The sequence below is a fragment of the Lepidothrix coronata genome, unplaced genomic scaffold (assembly GCF_001604755.1).
Source record: "Lepidothrix coronata isolate B3197 unplaced genomic scaffold, Lepidothrix_coronata-1.0 Scaffold210, whole genome shotgun sequence".
Lineage (NCBI taxonomy): Eukaryota > Metazoa > Chordata > Aves > Passeriformes > Pipridae > Lepidothrix > Lepidothrix coronata.
Genome location: NW_016690390.1, coordinates 457,927 through 472,648, shown reverse-complemented (window position 1 = coordinate 472,648; position 14,722 = coordinate 457,927). Strand labels below are relative to the sequence as shown.

Genomic DNA, 14,722 nt, shown 5'->3' with positions numbered 1-14,722 from the left:
GGTGGTGCTTCAGCCCTTTAACACATTTGTGTGTGCATTTCAGGGGACAGAAAGGTGGACCAGTAAATCCAGTCTCCTTCAAGTACTCATCTCCATCCAAGGTAAATGCTCCTGCTGAGCCTGTGGGACAGGAAGAGGTGGTGGGAGGAGGGGATGTTGGCTGTGGGGGGCACACAGTTGGGATCTGCCACCCCAGTCAGATTAGTGCTGCCTTCTGCTCTCACCTTGGTGGACAAAGCAGTGTCCTTATCTCTCCACTTGAGCAGTGGAAGCAGGTGCCAGCTTTTCTCATGCCCAGAGTTTTGGCTGCGTCCCAGGGCTCTGACACAATGCCTTCCCTTCTTCTCACTGCAGCAGCCAAGCACAGAGCTGGTCTGCTTGTTGCTCTGAGCTGACAAAGGTGAACCACTGTGTCCTCAGCCAGTTACCAAAGTTAGTTGAAGTTGCTAAACTGGGCCTCGTTTGCAGGACTTTTTTTTATCCCCACTGAGTCACCCGCCCATCCTACATGGGGCATGTTTTGCACATGATGCTGGTGTTTATGCTCCTTCCAAAGCAGAGAATAATCAGGGGTGTGCCTAGATGAGCCCCAGGGCTTCCTGCCATGGGCCTTTGCTCTGCCCTATCCAATTTGAGAGCAGACAGACTAAATCACAGAGCTTCCTCACGGACAACTTTCTGTTCAAGGGAGCCCTGTGATGTGAAACCTTTGACACAGAGCAAGGGTTTCTGCCTCGAGTTAGCAGGCAACTCCTGCTCCCTGAACCCCCACAGTCCACCTGTATCCTCCTGTGGGGGAAGCACACCACAAGAAAAACCTTTTCTCATTTACAAAGCCAAGGATCCAAATTTAGAAAATTAAATACTAAATGTTTTACTGGAGCAACTTGGTGCTAGAGAAAGACCTGCTCTCCTGCTGCCTGGGCTTTGGGAGACTTATGATCTCACCTCCTCCAGCTCTAATGGAGTTTGTGGCAGGCTGCCAGCAGCCTGGCAGCACCTGTGCCGTTGCTACATATGTGTAATTTCATTAGACCAGAAACAAGCAAGAGAAATTTTGGTATGGGTGACTTGTCACAGTATTCTCTGTCTCAGAACTCCACTGTCTGAAGGGACTGTGCTGGACAGGGCAGGACCTGGCCAGCTCAAAGCCTATTACTGAAGATTGGCCTTGGTTCTGATTAAGAGGAGGAGGAAAAAAAAGCTTTGGGTGTGTTTGTGGGTTTTTTTAAAGGAGAGGAGTGGGAGGGAAGGAAAAGGAGCTGTGAAACCTCTCCCCTGCTGCCCTTTTGACCTCTGCTGTTGTGTGCCCTCTGCATCATGCTGGTGGAGGACTGTTCTTGCCAGCCAAGGATCTTGGATGCCACTCCCTGTAGTGTCTGAGGTCCCCACCACATCACATGATGCTCCTCTTGCGACACCAGTCCTTTGCATCCTGCAGGTTCTAGTTGTTCAGCCTGGCCTCTGCTGCCTGCTTGACCCTTGCTCTCCGCTGCCTTGGCAGCGATCGTGGCCCAGCAGTGCCTGCCTGGGATGGCGATTCCCAGTGGTGTTCCTCCCTTAACGCCTCGGTGTCCCTTTGTCCCGGCAGGTCTCATCCTGGTGAACGAGCCCTACTACAACGAGGCGGGCTTTGACAGCGACCGGGGGCTGCAGGAGGGCTACGAGAACAGCCGCTGCTACAACGAGATGACGCTGATCCGGGTGGTGCAGTCCATGATGCAGCTGCTGCGCCGGCCCGTGGAGGTCTTTGAGCACGAGATCCGGGAGCATTTCCGCTGCCACGGCTGGCGCCTGGTGTCCCGCATCGAGTCCTGGCTGGAGACGAACGAGCTGGTGGAGCGCAGCCACGAACAGGCCAACGGGGCATATTCTGCCTCCCCCCTCCCCGCCGGTGCCGCCCTGGCCGAGAGCCCCGGAGAGGCTGCGGGATCGCTGGCGGAGTACGGCGGCAGCTCGGAGCAGGGGGCGGCCGCCGAACTGTCCGACTCGGCGCTCGATGGGAAGGAGGAGCTGGACGAGTTGGAGTTCACGACCCCGACGCCCAACGCCGGTGACCTCCAACAGTACTCAGACTCGGAGAGCACAGGCCAAGCCAGGGGGGACCTGGCCAGAGACCGAACGGACGAGGGGAAGGCTGCCCAGGACTCTGCCGCGCAGCCCAGCGTGAAACCAAAGAAACGGAGAAAGAGCTACAGGAGTTTCCTGCCGGAGAAGAGCGGTTACCCTGATATTGGGTTCCCCCTCTTCCCCTTGTCCAAGGGGTTCATTAAAAGCATCCGCGGTGTCTTGCAGCAGTACCGGGCTGCCTTAGCAGGGGCCAACATCCCAGAGTGGACAGAGGACAAATAAACCATCAGGATAGGGACAGGCAGGTGCAGGGGAGAAGGGAAAGCAGCAGAAAGTAAATTGGCAAATGCTGTTACCAATCAACTGGCTTCTCCTTCCAGCTTTTCTTCCTCAGCTTGGTTTGTTCCAAAGAAGGTGGTAGGCCTGATTGCTCCTCTGAGGAAAGGTTTGTCTAAGCATGAATAACTCTTTGCCCCCAGCCCCTTTTCCTTCCCCCTGTCCCATGTACGTGCTCTTCTTGCAAGTTTGACCCTGCATTGGTAAGATTTGAGACCTGCACAGAAGCAGTCTTGCAGCCACGTTCCCTCTGCACTTTCATCTTGGGGCACCTTTACACACAAGGACTCTTCCCACCCAGTGCTACACCCAGCAGTTTTTTCTGGTGGGGTTCCAGCCAGAAGAAGGGATTGCTGTAGTTTCTGGAAATGAAGGGCAATGCCCTCCCAGTCTTTCATTTTTCTCGGCGTTCCCATGGGTTCTATGAAGTCTACCCCAGCTTATCTGTACTTAGACATTGGATTGTGTTGCATTGGCGTTGTCTACACCATACAGAGTTGCTCTAGTCTTAGTTGTTCACTGATAGCTACAAGGTTCTTCCAGTTGGGATTGGTAGGCAGGGCCAGAGCTCTGCACTGGCTCTCATGCTGCCCTGGTAGTGCTGCGGGGTTTCCATCCAGTTCTGCAACTTCCAGTCGTTCTCCTGGAAGCAAGTCTAGCCATCCCCACTTCTTTTTCTCCAGAGTAAGGCAAACTTCCCTTTTCCCCACCATGCATGCCTGTCTTCTAGAAATACATGGGATTCAGGGTTCTGCCCTCGTTTCTTGCTTAGGTATCCACATCTTTCGTTCCCGGCCATCCCGGCTGTCACACAGCACTACACCCACCCCGGATCCCAGCCTCATCCAGGCAGGCAGCAGCAAGTGATCCTGTTGTAGATCTGGCAGGAGTCTGGATGGACCTGGCATGGCTGCTGCTCCCTCATCCAGCTGTGCAGGGGTGTTCTGGAGCCGTTTGAGCCAAGGGAAGGAGCTGCCGTGTCGTGGTGAGGCCCTATTGCAGCAGCAGCAGCAGTTTGTGGCGGTTCCTGTGCTGTTACATCAGACACTGGTGTGGGCTGTTATCAGCTCCTTCCCTCACCAGCTGTTTCCTGTAGTGGGTCAGCTCTGCTCAGCAGTGTTGTGGGCACAGCACCTCCTGTCCCTAATCCCAACCACAGCACTGCTGGAAGCTCTGGAAAACAGCTGGTGAGGGCAGGCAGTGCCTCAGCAGCCTGAGTTGGTGACCATGAGCACTTTTTGAAGCAGTGACTTGCCAGAGTCCCATGGTCAAGACACCTTCCTGAGGCCTCTGGTCCTGTCTGCACACACTTACCTTCGCTTCTAGAGCTGAGAGGTCACACTCCAACACTACTGCCTTTGCCCAGTGTTCAGGCATTGGAGAGGCACCCATTTAGCATCCATGTGGAGCACAATCTGTCAGGGAGAGTCCGTTGGTCCTTCCAGCTGCACAGGGAGACAGTGGTGCCAGGCTTCCCGGGGACCAGTCGGGCTGAGCAGATGGCTCTGCCAGAAGTAAGGATGGAGCCAAAGCTCTCCTTTGCTCTTGCTCAGTATGGCTGTGGCCTCCTCCCCTCACCCCAGGCCAGGGTCTGGCCTCAGTTAGAAACAAGGAACAGCAGGAGAATGCCGCATGCTGGCATGGTGCTTTCTGCTCCCTCAAACACCAAGGGCTGCACCCACCAGCCCAAATCCCCCCCCCACCAGCTCCCTGCTCTTTCCAGCTGCCCCCCGATGCTCCAGGGGTGGCTGCACAAAGCCCTTCCCGTGTCCCCATCCACACTGCTGGGATTTTGGAAGGCACAGGCTGCTCCCGGTGCTCTGGAGGACACAGGGCTTGGCTGTGAGTGCAGACCTGGGCTGAGCTCTCTCCAGGTCCCGTCTGTGGGTGGATCACCTGTGCAGCGGCTCTGGCCCTGCTCTGGCACTGGGAGCTCTCCCTGCCTGGCAGGTGGGAGGTCTGGCAGACCCAGCTTTGGGGTGCAGAGGTGCTGAGAGCCCTGGGCAGGGCAGTGTGAGCTGCAGCCACGGCCACGTTCTGCAATGAATGGATCCCTTTGAGCGGAGCACGGGAGCGTCTCCAGAGTGTCGGGGCCGAGGGGTGAGGCTGCTGCTCTAGGGCAGGCAGAGAGGCTGGTTCCACAAATGATTAAACCTCTTCCAGGCAAAACCACGGTTGGTGATCCACAGACACTACCTCCTCTGTCCCCAGTGCCGGGCTGTGGCTGCCCTGAGCCCCCACCGGACAGGGAGGGAGGGAGGGAGGGAGAAACCCTCTGGGGGTGAAGGAGCTGTAGGGTTCCACTGTGCCCCCCCTGTACTCTCTGCACCTCTCATCTCACAGGGCAGGGGCTGGGCAGGCAGCGTGTCCTCCCCCTCGCCCGAAAAGTCTCTGATCCTTGTCAAGAGCTTTTGCACAGGCTGCTGGGGCTCCCTCCGAGGAGGTGTGTGAGGCCTTCTGGACTGGGATGCTGCTCCCCCCGGCATCGCTCGCTCTCTGCAGCTGTCCCAAACCCAAGCGTGCACAGAGGTTTACAAATTTTCTAAAGCTTTTGATAATGTGAAGCTCCTGGGTGATGAGGTTGGTGGTGAGCACACTGCAGCTATGTAATTTTTTTGTGTATGTATGTAATATTTAAGGGTAACAAAATTTAAAAGGCTAAAACCTTAAAAAAAAAAATTTAAAAACACACAAAAAAAGCCAAAGCATGATGCATATTGTTAGCCTTAAAACTGGCTACACGACTGTGTGATGTACAAATGAGAGCAGCCTGTAACTGTTTTAAGTGCTGGGGTTGGGGAAGAAGCATTACAAAATCAGTTTGTAGCCTTGATTCTGTACAGTATTTAATGAATTTAAAAAACCCCAGACCTGACTATTGAGGCCATGCTTAGAGGTGTGTCGTTCACGTGCAGATGTGGATGCTTGGTTGCTTACGATATATGTATAAAGTGCTGTGTGACCATTAAAACTTTTTTTACCTGCAGATTTTTTTTGTTTGGCTAACCAAGGTGTAATAAAGGAGGGAAGATGACTTGCCATTAAATTTTGCCTCTGTGAGTAGTTCTGACTGCTGTCTCTTTCTTTCCCTTCCCACCCCCTACCGCGTTTCTGGCACTTCTCCGGCGCACCCCTTGTGCCAGGCTCTGGGCTGGATGGGGGGGATGCCGTGTTTGCCCCCCCGTGGGTGCCCTCCCTCACCCCCTCTGGCTGCAGGAGCGGTGTCTTGGTGTGCTGAGACTCACGGCTTTGCAGGAGTTGTTCAGACCTCTCGAGGGGTGGGCGGCAGCTCTGCCACCTCCCTCGGGTGCCGGGAGCGAGGGGCTGTACGGGAGGATCAGCCTGTTGCTGCTGTCTGACAGGTTTTGGAAGCAGATGGGTGATGGAAAAGATGCGCAGCAAAACCTGGGAAAGGGGAGGGCAAGGGTGATCGCGGCCGACCTGCTGCTGTGAGGCACACAGCCATTCCCGGTGGAGACTCCAGGGAGCCTTTCAGGTGCTGTGAGCCTGAACGGCTCCGCTCTGCTGAGCTGTGTCACTTGGCAGACACAGCCAAGAGCTCAGAGCGTGTCCCCTGCCCTGGGCTCTCCCTCCAGCAGCTCAAGAGGGTTAGAGAGTTACTGCTCAGCCTGCTTTTACACCTGGCCCAAAGCCACGGGGGAAATAACTTTATTTTGGGAGGTGGTTCCCAGCTGCCGCCTGCCCTGCTGGCTCAGGGACAGGAACTCGGCTCTCCATGAGCGAGTGGGGCCAGGGGGGGAGGACAATCGTGCTCTTCTTTCCCGGATCTGCCATCCTAATTGCATAGTTTGCAGATGAATAAATGCAAACAGCCACCACTGTTTACTCTTCTACTTTGTACTTGAGCGCTGTAAATGAGGTTTAATTACTGCAATTTTATACCAAACAGGCTGAGTAATCCCCCCCAGGCGAGCCCCCGGGCAGGGACCTGTCGCAGGGCTCCAGCTGGCCCCGAACTGCCCGGGAAAGGGGATTTGAGAGCGCCCCACAGGGCCCCTGCTCCCGGCAGAAAGCCAAACCCCTCGGCTCCAACAACCCCCTCCCTGAACCTCTTCCATGAGACTTTCCCTGCTCTCCCTCGGAGGCACTGAACCTTCCCCAAGATGTCCCCAAGTGTCACTGCAGGGCTGAGCTCCCTGGATTCGATCAGACACAGCGTGAGGCTGAGCCCGGAGGCATCGACACACCCCAAAAATCGGGGCGGGTGGCAGCAATGCCCCATGTCCTGCCTCCTCGGCATCTCCCTTGGGAGCATCCCCTGGTTCCATCGCTCCGTGCTGGTCTCGGCCCCAGGGTGCCAGGGAGAGAAGGGCCACGGCGCTGAGCTAAACCCGTCCTGACATCTGCGTGTGAGCCCAGCCCAGGGTGACGGCACCGCAGCCCTGCCCCTGACACCAGCCATGAGCTCGGATTTAAAACCCGGGGGAGGTTTGGTTTTTTTTTTTTTTTTTTTTTTTTGCAAACGCTAGACATTTATTGCATTTATCACAAGAATAAACTCTGCTTCTAACAGGAAGCTTTGGGTAGAAACATTCTTTAAAAAAAAAAAGTCGGTTTCCTGTATTAGATCTATTGGTCCTGACCATCCCTGGGGGGTGGCACTGGCTCCGCGGCGGGTGGGGACACGAGCAATGCCACCGTGTGCGTCCGAGCCGGGGAGGGGACGGGGCTGTGCCGGCGCAGCCGCCTGGACCGGGACCTCGTACCAGGATGAAACACGCTGGCGTCTCGCCGGCACCGAGTACCTGATAGGGCTCGTGGCTCATTTTTGGGACAGCACTGATGGCTGTCCCCGAGGGGGTAAAGCTAAGCGTGGGGGCAAGCGAGGGGACGAGCCCCGCAGCCCCCAAGACCTATTGCTACGGGAGGAGGAGGAGGAGGAGGAGGTTCCTGAGTGGGAGGAAGGCTCTGCCACCCTCGTGCTGGGCCGTGCCGGCAGCTCAGCGCTGCAGGGAGGGCGAACCCGGAGCTCAGGAGCCGCTGACGACGCGGCAGAGGCGGCCGTGGATCTGGCCCTGCACAGGCTCACACGCCAGTGCCTCGCCGTCCACCGTCATGATGCCCGCGGCCACCCGCGGCTCCAGGCGGAACGCCTGGACGGGGACGTAGCACAGGTGGGGACAGTTCAAGTCCAGGTGGGTCCCCCTGGACATGGCCAGGAAGAGCTTCAGCAGCGCCACGCGGCTGATGCCGGCCTTCATGTAGAAGAGGTGGATGCAGCCGTCGTGCAGCCGGGCCGCCGGTGCCATCAGCAGGTTGGTGCCCAGGTGGGACTGGTAGATGGCGTAGACCAGGACGAACTCCTCCTCGGGGACCACGGTCCAGTGAGCCGGCACCGGCTGCCCCAGCGGCGCCAGCAGCGAGTCGGTGGGCAGGGAACCGGGCGCGTCCGTCCCCGCCGGCGGCAGGACATGGCCGGCCTGGCCGTTGGGGACAGGCGTGGAAGGGTCCCTGGGGGCCGGGGAGGTGCCCTGCTCGGGGCCGGCGGGCAGGTAGGACAGGCGGCCCTGGTACACCCGCAGCTTGGCCAGGCACTGCAGGGTGCCCAGGGTGAAGCGGGCGCTGCCCAGCCAGCGGTACTTCTCGCTGTCGATGTCCACGTCCGAGATGAAGCCCCAGCCGAAGCCGAGGAAGGAGAAGAAGCGCTTGCCCGAGGCCGTGCTCAGCGAGACCAGGTCCATCTGTGTGTGCAGCCCCTTGCACAGGATGAAGGTGCAATTTGTCAGCAGCTTCTTCTTGGCGACGTGATCGTAGCTGCGAGGGGATGGAGAGGGTGAGTTTGGAGCTCAGGGCCCCTCCTGCTGTCCCAACATCCACCTGCAAACCCTTATTGTCATGGTTGGGACATACCCCAGCTGGGTGACAGTGTCCCTCAGGGACAGCTGCTGGGAGAGGTTTAGCTGGGGGTGGAAAGGATAAACCAGATCCTGAAAGAGGGTACCGAGTCATAGCAATCCTGATCCCCCCACTCCGCAGTAGGATTGGCTGTGCCTGGGGTGGATCCTTTAGGGTAAAGCTTTACCAGACTCTGAGCCCAGAGAGGAGAAAGGGAGTGTGGAGAGGTGGGTACACAAGGATGCAATCCCATGCTCATGGCTATTCTACACCAGCCTGTGGGTAGGTGAGGACCCCGACAGGCACCCCTGGACATCCCAGCACCCTCCCCCTGGGCCAGAGCCCTGAATGGCCTTTCTCTTCCCCCACCTGGTGCCAGCACAGCCCCGTGTGCTGGCCAGTGCAGTGCAGACAGCAGGTGCCCCATGGAGCCAGGACTCACCCTGCATAGTAGTTGATGGAGGCGGCCAGGGCATTCCCAGAGCCTCCTGGCAGGATGCACAGCGGCTTCTTCATGGTGTCCTTCCAGTCTGGACGCTCCATGAGCCCGTTCACCACCTGCAGAGATGAAGGAGTTTGTGGCACCCAAGGAATCCAGTGGCCCCTGCCCAGCTGAGGGGGAAAGAGCTCATGGTGTCCCAGGCCAGGCCAGGACGAAGGCCATGGCTGCTTTGCTCCAAGCCTGGTGCCATCTCTCCTTTGCCATTCCCTGCCTGCCTTTCTCGTACCAGAGGTTGGCTCCTGCCCCAGGCACCCCCTTCTCCTGGCTCTCTGCCCAGCCCAGACGCCCCAAGGTGCCCCTCACCTCGTACAGCAGCCCGTCCCCAGACATGACCACCAGCGTGTCCCACTGCGACAGGTCCTCATCCCGCACCTTCTCGTGCGCGTGGTGGGGTCTTTCTGCAGGGGAAAGTGGAGAGATTCGAGATCACCCTCTGTCTGCCTGCTGCCACCCCCCAGATGGTGACCCCAGCCAGGGGTTCAGGAGGTGAGGCTCTCACCCCTTTTGAGCACAACCAACCCACAGGACCCAGAGCTGTGGTGATGCAGGAGGAACGAGGCCATCGGAGGAGCCCAGGTAAGATCCCAGGGAAGGGAGGAGGAGGAGGAGGAGGAGGAGCAGGAGGGAGCTGCTGGCAGACTCACCGGTGATGAAGATGGTGGTGGCAATCTCAGCCTCGGCCAGCATGGGCTGCACCACGGCCTGGAAGTCGTCGAGGGCGCGGCCGGAGCCGCTCTGCGGGTTCAGCAGCACCAGAGCACGGCAGGGCCGGGGCAGCACCCCATAGCTGTCACCTGCAGGGGGGAGAGGGGGCTCAGGCTGCTGGGTCACGGCACTGCCCAGGGAGGGCTTTGCCATCCAGAGCAGTGTTTGCCAAAACTCTGCAGGAAGGGGAGCTGCCCCTCCCTGATCCCTACAAGCTCCCTGGGCGGCATCCCTACCCAGAGGCAATGGGGGGTGAGCAGGGATGGAGGGTCCCTGCTGGGAATGCTGAGGAAGCAGCAGAGGTGGGACCTGGGGGCCTGCAGGGGCTCACCTTGAGCTCCCCCACAATCAGCAGGGATGTTTTACACCCAGGATGGGGCCCCGCAGCACCCCAGCCATTCCACAGGAGGACAAGGGCTCCAATTCCCCACATCCCCCCAGATGGAGAGGGGCCAGGACAGCCAGCTGAGCCGGCAGACGGACACTTCTGCCTCCCCTGCTCCCCACGGGGCTCAGGTTTCGCCTGCAAGGGCCTCAGTCAGGCTGTAATTACAAGCCTGGCAGGGGTCCCATTTTTCTGCCCCCCCCGCCCCGCTTGCTTCCAGCATCACCTTCCCCAAGCCCAGTGGTCCCCGTGCAGGGGGACAGGGAGAGCCCACTGAGCTGCCCTGCGAGGGAAGCACAGGGAGGACGAGGAGGGCAGGACCCCCGAGTGCTGCTGGGGCACCCCAAGCCCTGAAGTGAGCAGGGCAGCGCGACTCAGGCTCCCTCAGTGCCTCTGGAAATCCCTGGCTCTTCAGGGTGAAGCTGGTTTTGGGGAGTTTGGGGGTGTCCCCACCAGCTCTGGAGCCCCTAAGCCGTGGCCCCAGGGGGGTGGTGGGTGCCCACCCCAGCACACGGGCTCTGTGGGACAGCATGAGGGCCGCGTCTGCTGACTCAGCAGGAAGAGCTGCTGAGTCAGGACAGCAGAGGCATTTGCCAGCACTGCCCTGGGCTTGGAACCCCCTCTAGGCACTCAAGGGGGCTGGGGGTGTCTGCCTGCCCCCGCCTCATCTGGGGTGATCTGAGCTGTTTGAACACACCAGCTGGGGTTTTAGAGCTAAAACCCCCTCCTACCGCCCACTCTGGGGACGGTGGTGGGGAGAGGTGAGCCTGGGTGACGGAGGTCACCACGAGTCACCTCCCCTGGGTGACACCCAGTATCACATCAGTCATGGCCATGAGCTCCATACGACTGGAGCATCCCACCTCCTTGCCCATCCCAGCTCTGGGAGCACACAGAGCTCTGCTGATTTCAGTGCCACCAGGATTACTTCCTGCCCCCGTGGATGGGGGCTGAGGTTGTCACCCTCCAGCACAGCTCCTTGTCCCCTTGCCACCTGTTTGGGACCTGCCACCAAGTCCACAGGCAAGATCTGCGAGTGAAATCCCCATCAGTGGGGCTGAGCCTGGCTCTGGGTGCTGGCTCCAGGCTGGCTCTCCCCGCTGCCACTCCCGGCCCCTTATCAGTGGGTGCCAGACAAGAGGGGAATGGCTTCCCCCGAGGACAGCAGTGAAGCACCCGGAGCAGAGGCCACTCCAGCTCGGGTCAGGGATAACAGGCAGTAACCCCAGGGCTGGGCTTGCCCTGCTCCCTCCCCTCTGGAGTTTCCCTGGCCCTCACAACCACTAAATCCCCTATGGCAAATATGAACGAGCCCCTAGGCAGGGGTTTGGGCTCAAACCCCAGCTGCTGGAGGAAGGTGATGGGGGCTTTTCTCTTTCTTTCTCCCCCTCCAACCTTGGAAGATGCAGAATAAGAGCAGGAGGCGCTTCAAGAACATAAAAGCAGTTTTTAACCCCCCCACTGTTAACCAGGCACATCGTTTCTGACACACACATGGAGCTGTGGTCAGGTCTTGCCTGAAAACCCTGCCTGGACCTGTGGCTGTTGCCCCGTGGCCACCTCTGGGCAGTGGGGTATGGCTAGGACCACAAGGACCCAATCCTTGCCTGGAGGGCACAGAAGGATGCCATGACTCCATCAAAAGGGGCAAACTGCCGGTATCGGGGTGTGAATAGGGACAGGATGTGATCCCAGTGAGGGACCAGTGATACCAGCAGCACCAGGCTCAGCCCCACGGTGGGACTGGAAGGTGCTGGGTCAGAGCTGGAGCCCAGCAGCAGCGATGCTCGGAGGGAACACAGATTTCAGAGCATCCCTTCCCATTGCGCAACTCCGGCCAGTCCCTGGCATCCCAGCAAGGCTGAGCCACTTCCCGGCACACTGCGGTCGCTTTCAGCCTCAAACGCTGAGCAGAGCAGACACTGAGTCAGCAGGAGGAAGGGGCTCTGGCTGCTGGCAGTCCACAAACTCTGCTCCAGTCCCTCTGCCCACATCCCCTCATGTCACATGGGACCACACTGCCACAGCCCCACCGTCTGCAGCCCCAGCCACTCCACTGCGTCCCTGCATCCTTCTAGAAACTCTCTAGCCATAAGGAACAAGTGTGCCAGGCTGGTATAAGGCTGGGACTGAGCTCCCTTGGGCTGGATTTCCCTGTCAGGACACAAGCCTGGTGGCAGTTTTCTTCCCTCTCAGATGGCTGCAGTTTGGGACACATCCCTGCCCTCCACGGGCAGCCCCAGCTTTGGGGTTATCAACCACAGAGAGACTTTTTGTTTATCCTTTGGGGTGAAATAAGAAGGGGGAAGCTTCATCCTTGCTGTAGCATTCCGCAGGGCTTTTATCCCAGAGGATGCCGGAGCTGAGATGACACCAGGACAGGATCACTAGTGGCTCCCAGGTCCCCTCCCGGTGGGGACAGGGTGGCAGGATTGCTCCGCACGGACTCGCACGCAGCCTCCCCAGCACGGCCTTATCTGCCCGCACAGGCCTCCCCGCCGGCACGTGCGAGCGCAGGGTGTGGGCAAGGGGCACTTTTAGCCCTGTCCCAAAACTGTGGGAGGAGGTTTGCAAATCCTGCCGGCCCTCAGTGAGAAAAATAACTGCAGAATTCCGCACCGCCTTCTCCCGTCCTCCTTCCTCAGGCTCCCCGGGGGCCCCCGCGTGCCACGAGCTGCCTCCTGCCCCAGCACCCTCGCACCGCCTGCTCACAGGGCGAGGGTTGGAAAGCACTCCGAGACTTCCAGCTGCAGAGTTCAGGCTGGATACAGAGCTGGGGAACTGGTTTTGCCCTCACCCCATTCCACCTGATTTTTTTTTTGTTGTTATTCTTAAGGAAGAGGAGCAGAAAGTTGTTTTGTAGCTGCAGGTCACGTAAAAAAAAAGCTGCATTTTAAAATCCAAGCAGGGAAGAGCTGGGCTAAATGTGATTTGACAGGATCCCTCTAACCGCATGCCTCTTAATTTCCAAGTCTGATCAGAGCGACTGGACAGCCAAATAAATGAAGTAGTGCATATAATTGAATCTCTGCTCAGATGTTCAACTATCTGCCAGCGCGCCCTGCCCTGCCTGCGGGAGCTGGGGGATGCGGCCCCCGAGCCGGACCCTCCCCTTCCAGACAGTGGCAACTCCCGGGGGGAGAGGGATCAGAAATCCAGACCCCTCCGGGCTGCCCTGAGACCCCGCTGGGCCCCGGGGGGTCCCGGGGAGCGTTTGCCTGTCCCCAAATCCCAAGTGATGGATGGGACCTGCTGGGGACAGGGGACAGTGCCTGGCTCCCGTCCTGCCTGCGTCAGCAATGATTACTTTTTTTCCTTGGATCATGCTGCCCTTTGGAGCTTTAGAGTTATCGAACGGGAGCGATGGAGGGGGGGGGTTGCGTGCAAAGGGCCCCTGTGGTGCGACCACGTCCCTGATGCCCCTTGAAACTGAGGGTGAAAGGGGAGAGACCCCACCCCCGGCGCGGGGCTGCGCGGGGGGATGTCCCCGTCCCCTCCAAGCTCGGGGCGGGGGGGGTCCGGGTGACCCCGTGTGTGTCCCCCCGTGGAACCCGACACCGCGCAGCGCTCCCGGCTCGGCAGCAGCCGTCCCGCGTGGGGCCGGGCGGCGGAGCGGCCCCGACCCCCGCACAGCCCCGACGGGGCGAGCCCCGGGGGCGCGGGGAGGGGGTCCCAGGGGGGTCGGCTCGGCACTCACCGTCCTGCGCGGGCACGGCGGGCACGGCGAGCTCTCGGATGCGGCGGCTCCAGGCCTGGGCGATGCGCAGGTTGCCCTCGGCGTCGGGCCCCCGGCAGACGCGGAAGGTCCGCTCCAGGCGCTGGCGGGCGGGCGGCCCCCAGCGCGGCCCCCGCAGCGGGTAACACACGAGCGAGAAGCAGGCGGCGGCCGCGGCCGCGGGGAAGGCGGCCGAGCCCACGCAGTCGGCCAGGCGGAGCGCGGCGTCGGGACCGGCCGAGCCGCCCGGGGAGCCGCCGGGGCGCCGCACCTGCAGCTCCCGGGCCGTCAGCGACAGCGAGCAGGCGGCGGCACCGGGGGCCGGCCCCGCGCCGAAGATGCCTTGGAGGAGCACCGGGCCCCCGCCGGGTTCCGGGGGAGCGCGGCGGCCGGCGGCCATCGGCGGAGCGGGCGCGGAGCGGAGCGGGAGGCACCGGGGAGCGCCGCCCGCCGCCGCTCGCTGCTGACGCCCGGCGATGGCAGGCGGGGCGGCCCCATTCATAAAAATTTAACCCACCCACCCCCCCGGCCACCCCTTCCCCCGCCGGGGGAGGGGGCCCGTCCCGGGGCTGCTCCGGCACCCCCCGCGCCCCCCCGGCTGCTGCCTCAGTTTCCCCAAGCGCCGCCCCGCGCTCCGGGCAGGGCTCCGGGGGGAACCGGCTCTGCAGACGGGCGGGGGCAAAGGGACGCCGCGGGTTTGCCGCGGGTGGTTCTGCGCTGCCGGGGCGGGTGTCTGGCGTGGGTGCTCCCGCGGGTGCTGGGGCGGGCAGGGAACCGGCCCACGGTCACGCCGGGAGAGCATCGGCAAAGCGGCACCGGGCAGCCACCACAGCCCCGGTTCCTGCACATCGCTCCTAGCCAGGCACAGATGGGCGCTGGCAGAGGTCCCTCGAGCCCCCACGTTGGGCCGAACGGCGTTCAACACCATTTCTGCATCTCTCCAGCTGGCACAGGGAGAGAGGAGCAGAGTGGGGGCCTGGAGAAATCGAGGCACGGCAAGGGCTGAGGACAGCGGGCAGCCGGCGGGGGACACCTCCAGGAGGGAGGATGGAGTGGAACAATGTCCTGCCTGTGACTGGTGGCTCGCCATCAGGTATCCGTGAGGGTTGGAGGGTGCCATGGCCACGGAGCCCCGTGGAGGGAGGTGGGCTGT

The 14,722-nt window shown here is 60.5% G+C and overlaps 2 protein-coding genes across 2 annotated transcripts in view; one reads left to right on the top strand and one right to left on the bottom strand.

Moving 5' to 3' along the window:
* UBE2O (ubiquitin conjugating enzyme E2 O) overlaps nucleotides 1–5,469 on the top strand; it is a 62,168-nt gene extending 56,699 nt beyond the window's left edge. The window contains exons 17-18 of the mRNA XM_017833032.1: nucleotides 44–101; nucleotides 1,592–5,469. Coding sequence (XP_017688521.1) covers nucleotides 44–101; nucleotides 1,592–2,352 — 819 coding nt within the window. The 3' untranslated portion in view covers nucleotides 2,353–5,469. The remainder of the gene's footprint in view (nucleotides 1–43; nucleotides 102–1,591) is intronic.
* A 791-nt stretch (nucleotides 5,470–6,260) lies between these two features.
* SPHK1 (sphingosine kinase 1) lies at nucleotides 6,261–13,969 on the bottom strand. Its single transcript, XM_017833033.1, has 5 exons — nucleotides 13,552–13,969; nucleotides 9,409–9,558; nucleotides 9,068–9,162; nucleotides 8,705–8,820; nucleotides 6,261–8,181 (listed from the first exon to the last, which is right to left on the bottom strand). The coding sequence occupies exons 1-5, from the start codon at nucleotides 13,967–13,969 to the stop codon at nucleotides 7,398–7,400; spliced, it is 1,563 nt and encodes a 520-aa protein (XP_017688522.1). The 3' UTR covers nucleotides 6,261–7,397.
* Nucleotides 13,970–14,722: the final 753 nt, after the last annotated feature.

What these genes read in the sequence shown, in the direction of transcription:
- SPHK1 (XM_017833033.1), bottom strand. Translation starts at nt 13,969, where the DNA reads ATGGCCGCCGGCCGCCGCGCTCCCCCGGAACCCGGCGGGGGCCCGGTG. An exon ending in CACCACCATCTTCATCACCG is followed by an intron (nt 9,163 to 9,408) that starts GTGAGTCTGCCA and finishes TTTCCCCTGCAG; the next exon opens with AAAGACCCCACCACGCGCAC. An exon ending in GGGACGGGCTGCTGTACGAG is followed by an intron (nt 8,821 to 9,067) that starts GTGAGGGGCACC and finishes TCATCTCTGCAG; the next exon opens with GTGGTGAACGGGCTCATGGA.